The 13,121-nt window shown below is 35.0% G+C and overlaps 1 protein-coding gene across 1 annotated transcript; it reads right to left on the bottom strand.

The window, feature by feature from the left end:
- Nucleotides 1–7,843: 7,843 nt before the first annotated feature.
- LOC130053756 (uncharacterized) lies at nucleotides 7,844–12,067 on the bottom strand. The gene is made up of 3 exons (XM_056161299.1): nucleotides 11,887–12,067; nucleotides 10,266–10,650; nucleotides 7,844–8,255 (listed from the first exon to the last, which is right to left on the bottom strand). The coding sequence occupies exons 1-3, from the start codon at nucleotides 12,055–12,057 to the stop codon at nucleotides 8,083–8,085; spliced, it is 729 nt and encodes a 242-aa protein (XP_056017274.1). The 5' UTR covers nucleotides 12,058–12,067; the 3' UTR covers nucleotides 7,844–8,082.
- Between the last annotated feature and the right edge of the window lie 1,054 nt (nucleotides 12,068–13,121).

Raw genomic sequence — 13,121 nt, 5'->3', positions numbered from 1 at the left:
GTATTGTATTGTATTGTTTATTGGCTTTAAGCCTTACGGCTCATCAGCATAATACATATTCAATTACAAAGTATAAACAAAAAAGATGTATACAGTATGAAAAGTGGATTGAATATTAGAGGATGGACATACATGAAGAGAGTCAAGTTTACATAAACAAGAAACCAACAAAAACCAGCATATACATTAGACGATAGTTTGGCTAGATCGTAAGAGTAAAGCACTTTTTAAAAATTTACCCAGGTTACAGAGTTGTTTTCTATTATGAATTGACATCAATTGTACCAGTTTAAATATAGAAGTATGCGACCAATACTTCTTTTTTATATATGCAGATCTGAGGTTTTTGTACAACGGACATATTAAAATAAAATGATATTCGTCCTCAACTTCGTTCAGATTACAAAATTCACACAATCGATCTTGTCTTGCTGTGCCATTATATCTACCTTGTTCAATTCTAAGCTGGTGAGCAGACAATCTAAATTTTGCTAAAAGATTAATAAGATTTTCCGGAATAGATTTTGTCAAGTAAAATTGAATGGTAGCATTATCAATAAGGTGTCTATACAGAATACATTTGGGTGAATTATCAAAAAATTCATCTCGTTACTGCATGAAGTTGTCAGTTAAACACTGTTTGAGACATTCTAGAAATAAAACTTCATTATTAACATAGTGGTTAAACCATACATCACCAAATCCTTTCGATAATAATAAATGCTTAACTTGGCAGCGCCAATTACAGTTCTTGTGATTGCAAATCAACATGTCATCATATATAGATTGAAGAATACAATTGTCGGTTTTGATAACTTTCAACCAATATTTAACAATTTTTATCATACGTAAATTATACATTAGCACACGACCAAGTTCCCCGTAAACCATATAATTTGGAGTGCACTTCTTTACATGTAAAATTCGCTTACAAATGTCCACATATACCTTTTCAACATCGTTACCTGGGTTAAAATCCCAAATTTCGCTACCATAATTCAAAACACTTGAAACATAAGTATCAAGTACATGACGTTTTGTTACAATATTCAGTGACAGATTATCACAAAGTCGAAGGATATGGTACATGCATTTTCTACCCTGCTCGGCGATAATACACCGAGACTTTAAAAATTTACCATTAAAATTTAAAGTAAGACCAAGATAATTAAAGCTGTCAACAACTTCTAGTTCGCTACCATTGTAAAACCATTTGCTGGCGGTATTTAATTTCCCTCCGTTACGAAAGACAAGAACTTTTGTTTTTTGAATGTTAACCTTTAGGTCCCATTCGTTACAATAAACTGATAAAGTATTTAACATGTTTTGTAATCCTGTGGCTGATTCAGAAAAAAGTACAGTATCATCAGCGTACATTAGCAAAAACAGTGATATATCTTTAAAGTCAATTCCATCACATAAGCTATTAATAAATACATTCTTAAAATCATTCACATAGAGAGAGAACAAAAAGGGGGACAACCCCTCACTTTGCATTAATCCGTTTGTACATGCGAAGAAGTTCGATAATTGGGATTGAAATCTTACACAGGATTTTAAGTTACTATATAGTGATTTGATGATTGTAAGTAGTTTACCAGTGATGCCACAGCGTGATAATTTAAAAAATAACTTCTTTCGATTAACATTATCGAACGCCCTTTGATAATCAACAAAACAGCAAAATAACTTATTTTTGCGTGATAACGTTCTACTAATGAGACTTTGTAATGCAAATATAGCGTCTGTAGTGCCAAAACCTGGTTTGAAACCAAACTGAGCACCTGACACAGAATTCTTCCCGTAAGACCACTTTAACAACCTATCATTTAAAACAGAAGTAAATATTGTTGCCAAACAACTCACCAGAGTTATGCCTCTATAGTTATTAGTGTCGTTAGCATTTCCTTTCTTAAAAGATGGGAAAATAATTCCCTCAGACCAACATGTTGGAAATGTGCCATGATTAAAGATAATATTGAATAGACGTGACAACAATGGAGTAAAAATAACTCGAAATTTACAAAAGTATTCATTTAACAAGTTATCAATGCCCGGTAATTTAGCAGCTTTCGTTTTCTTTAATACATTACAAACTTCATTACATGATATTGGAACATCCAGCTCCTCGAAAATGCAACTTTGAGCTCGGTCCACATATGTATTATTGTTATCTCCATCATTGGTACAGACAGACTTGAAATGCTCAAAAAAATTATTCAAAGACAACTCTGTAGGTGGAGACTGTGAATTCTTCTTAAAGGCTTTGTAAAATTGCCTAGGATTATTCCTACGTAACAGACTAAGTCGGTTCCCCTCTGACCTTAAATACTTACGTCTGACTTGTCGTTCATAACGTTTGTACATGTATTCACCTTTAGCTTCAACCAGATTACATCTGTTTTCCGGGCTACGCTCAGAATAAAAAATGTACATAAAATGACGATAAGTGTTGTACAGGTGTTTACATTTTTCGTGAAACCAAGGTTTATCCTTGCCAGTAGGACACGTATTACGCAATTTGTTAAGTAAAGTCATGAGCGATTGATATCACAATCGTAAGACACGCAGTGGTCCGTTGATCATTATAACCCCCCGCAACAAGTTGTGGGGGGGGGGGGGGTATACTGGAATCGGGTTGTCCGTCTGTCTGTCCGTCCGTCCGTCTGTAGACGCAATGGTTTCCGGGCTCTAAAGCATTATCCTTTCCACCTACAGTCACCATATCATACATATGGACTACCCATGGGATGAAGATGTTCCCTGTCGATTTTGGGGTCAAAAGGTCAAAGGTCACGCGCACTGGACATCGAAGTAGCAATATGGTTTCCGGGCTCTAAAGCGTTATCCTTTTCACCTACAGTCACCATATCATACATATGGACTACCCATGGGATGAAGATGTTCCCTATCGATTTTGGGGTCAAAAGGTCATAGGACACACGCACTGGACATCGAAGTAGCAATATGGTTCGGTTTGTCATGCCATTTGTTTTTTACACTCAGAAAAGAGGTAGTTTATACCTATTACCAACACCCTTTGGGAGATTGGGGTAAGCGGGGGGTATTCTTAGTGAGCATTGCTCACAGTACCTCTTGTTTTCTTTGCTGAGAAAATTTGCCGCAGTTAAGGGGCCACTGAGGATGAGGATAAGATTGTGGAAATAATTGATGATGACATGTAGTTACAATATTATAGAATGAGCATGATTTTACATGGATATTTTCTCAAATTAATAATCTTTTCATTGAACTAAAATTCACTCTGCTAATCAAGATCACGGTGAAGAGGCAATGCTTACTCCTGCTAAACACTTGATCCAACGTCTTGCATGTTCAGATGTCTGTGTTTGCACTTCTTTCTTATAGGATCAAAGAGATTAATCACTGTTCGTTTCTTCACTTTTACATATTTTAATTTCTTTAAAGCTGTATGACCCGATGTTCATGTATTATTTTTGTACATAATTACTTTAAAGCAGATTAATTACTTTATAAAGTTATTAACTTTCCCTTAATTATATGCTTGAAAACATCTGCATGTAAAAGAAAACAGTGCGAATATTATTTAGAAAGTAAATATAGTGGCTACATATATAAATCATCCCATAATAGACGTCTATAAATAGACCCACGCGCGTCAGGGGAATCCCAACATGATGTATTAACTCATACGCAACTGTCTAGTTTTAAGGCTGAAAGAGCGTAAAACAAAAAAATTTCTAAGAGGTATTTGATATTTTTATTTCTATTAAACTTATGGTATGGCACTGTTATAACAAAATACACAGCTTTACACAGATAAGACCACCGATGATCTGAAAGTTTGAACTGGTCACGTGACTGTCACTTGAAATGGCAGTGACGCGGTTATTTGTAAACATCGATTTAAAATCAAATTATTTGGGTTAAAACAGGTGAAATAATTTATGATATGTCGTACAGTCTCATAACTACATACGTGCAATGATTTAATAGCGTTTTTACGAGATGGAAAAAAATATTGTAATGCGCACCATACAGCTTTAAGATATGCCTGAATAATAAAAATTTTGTATGATTGAATGTACATTGTTTGACGTCCTTCTCGAGAATCTTTCACTTATATAGAGACGTCACCACTGCCGGTGAAGGGCTCGTCGTTTATAGCCATTGAGCAAGGAGGGATCTTTATCGTGGTACACCTCCTGTGACAATGGACGTCGGTTTTTGCGGTCTCGTGTGAAGGACCGCCCCATTTAGTCGCCTCTTACGACAAGCAAGGGGTACTGAGGATATATTCTAACTCGAATCCCCCATGGGACAAGTTTTCTATGTAAGTTGTCATACAGTCCTTGGACAAAAAGTATTCGTGGCTGACGTCAAAATTGTCACTGTATGCTATTTTGATATCGTGCTATTTATAGAAAAATTATTGGGTGCGTGAATTTCGCAGAAAAATACGCCACAACATGCCAATGCATATTATCAATTATGATCTGATGTCCAAACAACGCACGGAAACATTTCCTCTCGCAAATCAGAGGACATTCCATTTGCCGTAAGAAGGTCATTTACGCTTACCAAACAGAGAAGCAGAACTTGGAAGGTTATTAGGTATACCTAGGACAGCTATCGTCAGTATTATAAAACAAGAGGCCTTAAGGCCTTATCGGTCACCTGAGTATTAGTTGAAAGTATCATTAGGTCCAAGGGCTATAAATTCTAGAAAAAATTCCTGTTCTTCATATGTAAGCTAAATTCTAATATTCAGCAACAGTGTAAAACAAGATGTGTTCTTGAAACTTAAATGTTCCTGAAAATGCCTATACCGATGAAAGACTTCACATTTAACATGAACACGATACGACTAATTTGGACCCATGCTAGAGTTAAAACTCCGGGCATTCGAAGTCCACAATTTTGGTACATTCTTTTTCTGCTTTTCCTAAATATGCATTTAGTTTTTACACCGTATCGGCAAACTTGAAAGAAGTCTTTCGAATGGTAAAGACAATAATCACTGTAATAATTTTGGCTCTATTTTGGAACCTAATTCCTTACACCCGGGATCACGAAATTTTCAATTTTTCTAAAGGACCACCCAGTTCATCTAAATAATTATTTAGTTTCAATTTAATATCAATTACAGTATTAAAGTAAATTATCGTTCAATGTTTTACACCATATATACCAAGTTTGGCATCGTCCTGGAATCAGAACCCTTACCTCGTAGATCATGCAATTTACAATTTTCGAAGAGGCCTCCTTGCTCTACATGACTATGAAAAGGTGAAGATCAAAGCGATCACTCTCATAACTTCTATAAGGAATACTAAATAAATTGTTTGGCAAATATGAGCCCCTGGATATACCAAAGGTGGGATCCGCTGCCCAGGAGGAGTAAGTATCCCCTGTCAACTTGTCACACCCGCCGTGAGCCTTATATCTTGATCGAGTAAATGGAGTAATCTGCAGTCAACATCAGTTTGTAAAGAATGGCCCAACAGTTGGTATGAAACACGTCAGACAGCATTTGACCCAATGACAGGTTGTATTGGCAAACTAAATCGTTATAAACACCATAAATTATGCTAAATGCTTATTTTAAACAAGACTGTTGAATCAACAACCCATGTAACATCAAGTTGTTTGTCAGTAGCCTGCTTTCGTATCGAATATGTTGAGAGACATAAAGCCATATGCAGGTAATAAATGAATGTTGCTACATAAATATGGGAAGTTGATAATCAAGAAGCTGAAGTTCGTCATAAAGTTGAGTTGTCATTTTGCTGTTAACATCTAGTTTCATTAAAATATCTAAATATCAAGCGGATATGGAATACTCTGTGGTGTCGTTTAAATCTAGTTCACAGGGATATATCGAATCAACATGTGAATGAAAGTATTTAAAAGTTGAATGCCACAATATTTTTTCCTTCCATGTAAAAACTTTTGAATGACTTATGCCTCATGAGAATATAAAAACAGGTCGACTAATAAAGGGACACAATTTCTGCCCATGGGAATACCAACATACTGATGGAAGGCTTGATCTTCAAAGACCAGGTACAATGTAGATATTGTCAATGAGAAACTCTTCTTTTTAATATCAACTTCAGAGTAAAATCAAAGTAATTTTTGAATGACTGATCACAAAATATAAATATTTCCGTGTTAATTTTTTATTGATAAAACAGCTCTATATGATGTCTAAACGCATAGATTTTAATTCATCGTGAGGAATGGTCGCGTAAAGTGTTGAAAAGTCATGTACGTTTTGATGCCGTTGATTTGGGAAAGTTTTGTGATTTCAAGTATACTAAAAATCCCAGTTTTCCAGAATCCTCCATAATATGTATATAGACATAATCTTTCTTTTTTTTCTCATTTAGAGAATGAGATAAAGGGAAAAAAAGTCAATCTGCATTGATTGGAAAACATTCTATCACAATAAAGTTAGTTGTCCATGTCGTTCTGAGGGGTAGGAAACCCATACTTCCACATGTAGCTCCTGGATGGGAGCATAATCAAACGACCGTCAGCTAGGATGAGGGACAGCAGCAAACAGCCTACCACCTAAAGTACAATGGACACCGAAGGGCCCCATCGTCTTAGAATTTAATAGATCTTTGATACAGAACTCAACACATTACCTTTTAATATCTTTTCAATTGTCTTTCTTTTCGGATACATATCATGGCAACTGTTTGTCACCGTGATTAGTAACTTAGCAACTTGAACGGCACGAGGTATACAAACAGTTCAAACTGAACAGATAAACACACAAGGAATTAAATAATGTTTGTATACATTGAATCATTACTTGGGGATTTCCATTTCTAAAGACTAACCGTTATCAAGATCTCTGTAGGCCATAACAGTCACCTGGGTGTCACATGATTCCTTAAGTTAAAGGAAAATAGTAAAAGCGTGTATCTTTTGCATTGAAAGTAACATTTTCGAAAAGTTTGTATTTGTGAAAGTTATTTAATGCTAGTACATTTCACTTTCAAGATTAGTCTCTCTAATGGGTTCAACAGTTTACATTGAAATGTACAAGGAGGATACTTTGATATCGTCTTGAAAACTACATGTACGGTACGCATTTGTCATAGTAAACTATTTGGTCATGACGGAAAAATGTAGCGGTCAGACCTTAAATCGTGTGGTTATTTCATATTAAGTGCAATGTTTGGGTAAAACTGCTCAAGGCTAAGGGTAATTTTATTTTCTCTTTTAGGGCAACAATTTAACGATTTATCAAAGTTTCAGATATAAGAAAGCACCCTCATTTAGTACCCAAAAAGTAAGTATCCAGAAAGAATAATAATGAAATAATCATTTCTAATCAATTGTAAAAAAAGAAATATGCTTGACTCTCTTTAAAACACACCCAATTCATAATTCTAAAAACAAAAAAGCTTTTATGATTTCCACACCATCAATATACACTGTACTTCATACTAGCTTGAAAATACGGATGTATATTTAATTGCTGGGATAAAATTTAGAAATTCACTTCAAAATTAAGGATTATCTCCCTCATGCATAGCTCTATCCTTGGACGAATTTCGCTCCAGTTTTTGGCACTCTAGTTTTCCTTTTAGCTCTTGAAAGTTTATTATTTCTAATTTCCAAAATTTCGGCTTGGGTGTCACTGGGGGATATCATTTGTCAAAATGCGCATCGGGTGCATCAAAATTGGTATACCGTATAAGTTTTACTGAAAACATCCCGATTTTGAACAGATTATTCGATCATTACCAGGACGCACTGTTTTGAAGATGTGATTTACCATAAATTGTTCGTGATTACTACGAGTACGTGGTAACTGGTTACAGTTTGAATACACAAGAAAAAATGCACTGTATGTCTTTATTTTCTTAAAGCGATTAACGAACAAACCACACAAAAAAATCAAATAATTTTGTGTCAAACTTTAAATAGCGTATAACGACTAGACAGAAATGTTAAAATGAGAATAACATTGCAAAAAATAGGAAATGATATCTTGCATGTATATGTCTTTGGCTATGCCAGTTTGAAATCTTATATCACAGATGAGTGAAACCTTTTGAGCGTCATATAGACACATATCCTTTAAAATATGTTCCCTATGAAAAAATTTGGGATATTGGGAAAGATTGAATGGTGTTCGAGTCCAGTGAAGTGATCGCAGCTTCGAAGAATGGCAATGTCTGCGCATCCGTAAAACTGCTCCTGCATACCGCGACCCATTCCACATCCGCCTCCGTCACAGCCCCAGCTGTTACCTGCAAACGATTGATCAGTCATATATTCAGTATCTATATGACATTCATGTAATGCAAATTAATTTTTTAAAAAAAAACTTAAAATAAATCGAAAGATCAATACTTTTGTTTGCTTACATAATATTAACAAGAAAATTACAACAATATTCGACAAATTCAAGCAGATGAAAACTAAAATTTCTTTCGAAATTACAATTTTCAAAAGAGATTTAGTGGTTCGCGGCGAATGTGATCTGAAAAAGGGGAATAGTGGAAAATAATTAAGCTATATCTGAAACATATATTGTTTGACAATGTACTGACGGTCAGTTTGGAGACATCGAGTCATCCTGCACTTTTTGAAATGGATAATAACAGTGTGTTAAGAATTCTTAACTTATATATAGTTGAATGGAATTTTTATTATTGCAATAATGTGGTATTGAGTGGCGACATTTCCCCGCCCCTCCGATTTAACGTACAGTAACACAGATGTTTTACTACATGATCTAAATATAAGAAGTTGTTATATTATGAGATGGATTTTCACATTTCATGATACATCTGTATAAATGAATATTACTGGGTTCGTATGGAGTAAATGGTAAAGCGTGAGGTATGTACCGGGAAAATAATAATTTGAATATTGACATAATTTAGGTCAATCGTGGATTTCATATTGAAAATAGATATAATACACAATAGTTCATTTGAGGTCCCAAATTCATCCCTAGATTAATTACGAAGTTTTCATATTGAAAAATTATAAAATACACAATAGTTAATTTAAGTTCCCAAATCCACCCCTAGATTAACTACCTGACCTTGATTTACCCTTCAAACTGAAACCTTATTCGTGGTGGAGTGGACAGTGATTGTACTTTACCAAGACCATCTCCAGGTCATTTCCCACATGTTTTACTCTATTTTTGTCATTTTATTGTTATATTACAATTTTATTTTTATTTTTTACAAAGTTCAGAATATACTTGAATTTACTTATCAGAAGTTTTTCGTTCAACGTTTTCCCCAATAAATTTGAAGTAAAAAAAAAACTTATTACCGCATAGGGTAAACGACATGTACGTTTGTTATCTTCATGAACAATGTATTCTTTGTAGGTTTGGAAATTCATTAGCATACATGTTATGATGTAGTCATCGAGAAACGTAACCGAGACCCTCTAACCAGACACCCAACATAATTAGAATGCGCTGTCTGTATACAGCATATAAAATCATAGCAGCAAGTGGAATCAACAGAAAATAGTATGAATTCTTAAGATTTATGTGCAATGCTATCAAAATTAATATAATATATAATAAATATATATATAAACTGATTCGATATGCAAGAGCTTGTTCTGGGTATAGTCAGTTTTTCAATCGAGGTAAGCTACTGACAAACAAGTTGATGGTACAGGGATTTCAACAGTCTCGATTGAAGTCAGCATTTCACAAATTCTATGGTCGTTATAACGATCTAGTTCGTCAATACAACCTCGCATTGGGTCAAATGCTGTCTGACGTGTTTCATATCGATTGTTAAGCCGTTCTTGGCACACTGATTTTGACTGCGGATAACTCCGTTTACCTGATCAGGATATGGGGCTCACGGCGGGTGTGACCGGTCAACAGGGGATGCTTACTCCTCCTAGGCACCTGATCCCACCTCTGGTGTGTCCAGGGGTCCGTGTTTGCCCAACTATCTATTTTGTATTGCTTGTAGGAGTTATAAGATTGATCACTGTTCGTTATCTTCACCTTGCATACAATCATGGCGGAATGAATTTTTATTTTCACTTTCAGGATTTTTTTTTATCAAACGAATTCTTTTCTTTTTCTAAATCTAAACTGTTTATTATTCAATGTTTGGCCTTTACCTCTCTATTCTGTTTACATCATTTTGATGTCTCAGCAAGAATGAAAAGTACAGGTGTATCTATTAATAGGAACTGGTGTTTTCCTCTTTAAATGTATTGTCAGGAGGTACGCTAGCTCTATGATAGGTAAGGGGGAGTGTAGTTATTACCTGTATTGTACTTCCATTGCAGCACACACTGAGTACACAGAACTGTAGCCGGAACTTGCAGCTGAAGATTGATCACACCGTAGACACCGTCTCGGACGTTATATCTCGTGGTGTTGTCCGGAAATTTCAGAAGGTCCCCGTCTAAACAGGACTGTGATATCGAAGTACTTGTGTCGTTATGTTCACACAGTCTGAATTCGAAATAACCCAGATGATTGGCTGTTAATTCGACCTTAATGGTCACTGTTTGTCCAGATGAATTGTAAGGATAACATTTGGAAATGATGCCCGTGGCGTATTTTCCGCCAGCCTCGTTTTCACGTGGTTTCTGTTGGTAAGGGTCCCCACATACACCACACTTCCCTCCGTTATGACCCCATTGATTCTATAAAGAAATAACAAGATGCTTGTAGAGAAACATACAGTTGTACCCTGACTCTAGTCGATTACCGTGTTTGACGTTTGTCTGAAAACGTCACCTCTACTTTCGCCATGAGATTTTAAATTTATTGAACATAAAAGAAGCAAGTTAGTAGCTTGTACAGTTTACGGGTTATGACCTAGTGTGATGTTGAGGAAATACAGACGAATAAATAGACCAAAAACAATATCTAACAAAACTGTGGTATTTTAGCTTATATCATGATGAATATGGAAATATTTAAGATAGCAAACAGTGACTAAAATTCATAAGACTACTTGATTTTTGTTAAACATTAGAATAATTTGAGAAAACATGGATATATCCAAGAAGAATGGCTCCTCCACCACAGCACATACATGCACCAATCAATGCCATTTTACATTATTATTCTTTTTAAAGTAACATATTGAAATAAAAATGCACAAAATAACTCTGGTAACAAAGAGAAAATGAAAACTACGAACTCTGATTATCACGAATTTTCAATACGAAAATAAATAGTACAAGTTAACAGATTCCGTATACCGAAAAATTAGATTCGCAGAAAAATTCCCATGGTGTTTTTTTTTTTTTTTTTTTTTTTTTTTTTTTTTTTTTACCAAAGTCGTAATGTAACTACTGTAATTTGATTATGAAACACGTCAGATCGTATACGCATTGACTTTGCAAAAGAGATCATTATAGGGGCTATAGAAGTTGCGAAATGTTGACTTTAAAAGAGTCTGTTGAAACACCTACATTCTACTTATTTCTCAGTAGCCTCCTTCGATTTGAAAAATCTGTTATGCCCAGAACATGCTTTCACGTATCGAATTAAATCCGAGATATACATATGTATGTAAGTGAAAATGGAATACAATATCTCTAGATTTTTTTGGAGGCATTATAATTTCTCATTTGATTATGTGTAGAACAGTCTTATTTATACATTCTCTTTAGATTTCATTTTCATTACGTCAGTTGCAAGGTTATTTGCCTCTTCATCAAAGGTGAAGATAACGAACAGTGATCAATCTCATAAAGTCTATAAGCAATACAAAAGAGCTATATTGTTACTGGTATATTAATTGCAGTTTTCCTGAATATCCCATTTGATATATAGACCTGTTGTTGTTGTTTTGTTTTATTTATTTTTTTGATTTCGAAAATAAAAAAGGGAAAAAAGTCAAACTGCATTGATTAAAAAACATATCCTACCCATTTTCCTCCACACCAGAGCTGCATGTCCATATTGTTCCTGGGGGTAGGAAACCCGTATCTCCACATGGAGCTTCTGGACGGAGGCATGATCAGACGACCGTGAGCTAAGATGAGGGACGGCAGCAAACATCCTACCGCCAAAAGTACAAGTACACCAAGGGAATCCATCGTCTTAGAATCTAACAAGTCTTTGGATACAGAACTCAACACATTGCCTTTTATACTTTTTTAATTCTCTTCCGAACCGGATCCGTTACATGGCAACTGTTTGGTAACATTATTCGGGTAACGGATGGATTTGAAAGGCACGCGGAATTTTACAAATATTAGTTCAAACTGAGCTGATAAACACAAGGAATTAAACAATGTTTGTATACATTGAATCATTGTTTGGGGATTTTGTTAAAAAAAAAAACAACTATCCAAATAAGAGGACCGTAGACCGTAACAGTCACCCGAGTTCTAGCTTCACACAATGAACAGGTACAGTTACTGTATGATGATATCAACTGGACATCGTCAGTGTATATCAGCAAACAAGGAATCTAAATCTGCTGATGTTTTCATCCCATTCTGTTGGAAGGGTGACTTAAATTTTGGGGTGGGTCGAATGACCATGCATCAAGATAATTACCCACTTTCTAGTTATGAGAAACCTTCGTGTAAAATATAAGCTTCTAATGAGTTTCCATTACAAACTAGGGCATGTGAAAAGTATAATCAGACATCAAAATCACTTTTTAGTAAGGAAATGTCATAACAATATTTTGTCAGGTATGATCTTATAATGTCGCTTCATTACAAAGCTACTTCCAAAATTCATTTACTAATTAAACAAGCATTCTGAGAGTATTCATGGCAATATATAGTCCCCTACCGGTTGCAAAAATTACTGTACTACAACAATATTCAAAGTGCATTATGTAGGTTACAGTAAAAGGCAAAATCGGGAAACCAGGATAGGAATGCTTGGAAATCAACTACTATTCAAGTAGAGACTAGACCAGGAAAAACACCAAATTAATAATCAGGTTTAAGTCTTTAACCAAGTCAATAAACTGTGAAATATTATTGCTGATCGTGAATAATTTTGCTACATTGTTGTATTACTATGCTAGATGTTTTAATGAGTGTAGTACTCTTATCTACAGAGATAAGAAACTTGGATGTAAACTATAGAAATCCATGCTACCTTTTTAATTCCAAGGGCAATAACTTAATGGAAAATCAAC

Source organism: Ostrea edulis, chromosome 4 (genome assembly GCF_947568905.1).
Source record: "Ostrea edulis chromosome 4, xbOstEdul1.1, whole genome shotgun sequence".
Lineage (NCBI taxonomy): Eukaryota > Metazoa > Mollusca > Bivalvia > Ostreida > Ostreidae > Ostrea > Ostrea edulis.
This window is presented reverse-complemented; position numbering and strand designations above follow the sequence as displayed.

Coding starts and splice junctions, on each gene's coding strand:
- LOC130053756 (XM_056161299.1), bottom strand. CDS start 12,057: ATGGATTCCCTTGGTGTACTTGTACTTTTGGCGGTAGGATGTTTGCTG. Junction 10,651..11,886: donor TCTGGTGTGGAGGAAAATGG/GTAGGATATGTT, acceptor ATTTCTTTATAG/AATCAATGGGGTCATAACGG. Junction 8,256..10,265: donor GCAATGGAAGTACAATACAG/GTAATAACTACA, acceptor AATCGTTTGCAG/GTAACAGCTGGGGCTGTGAC.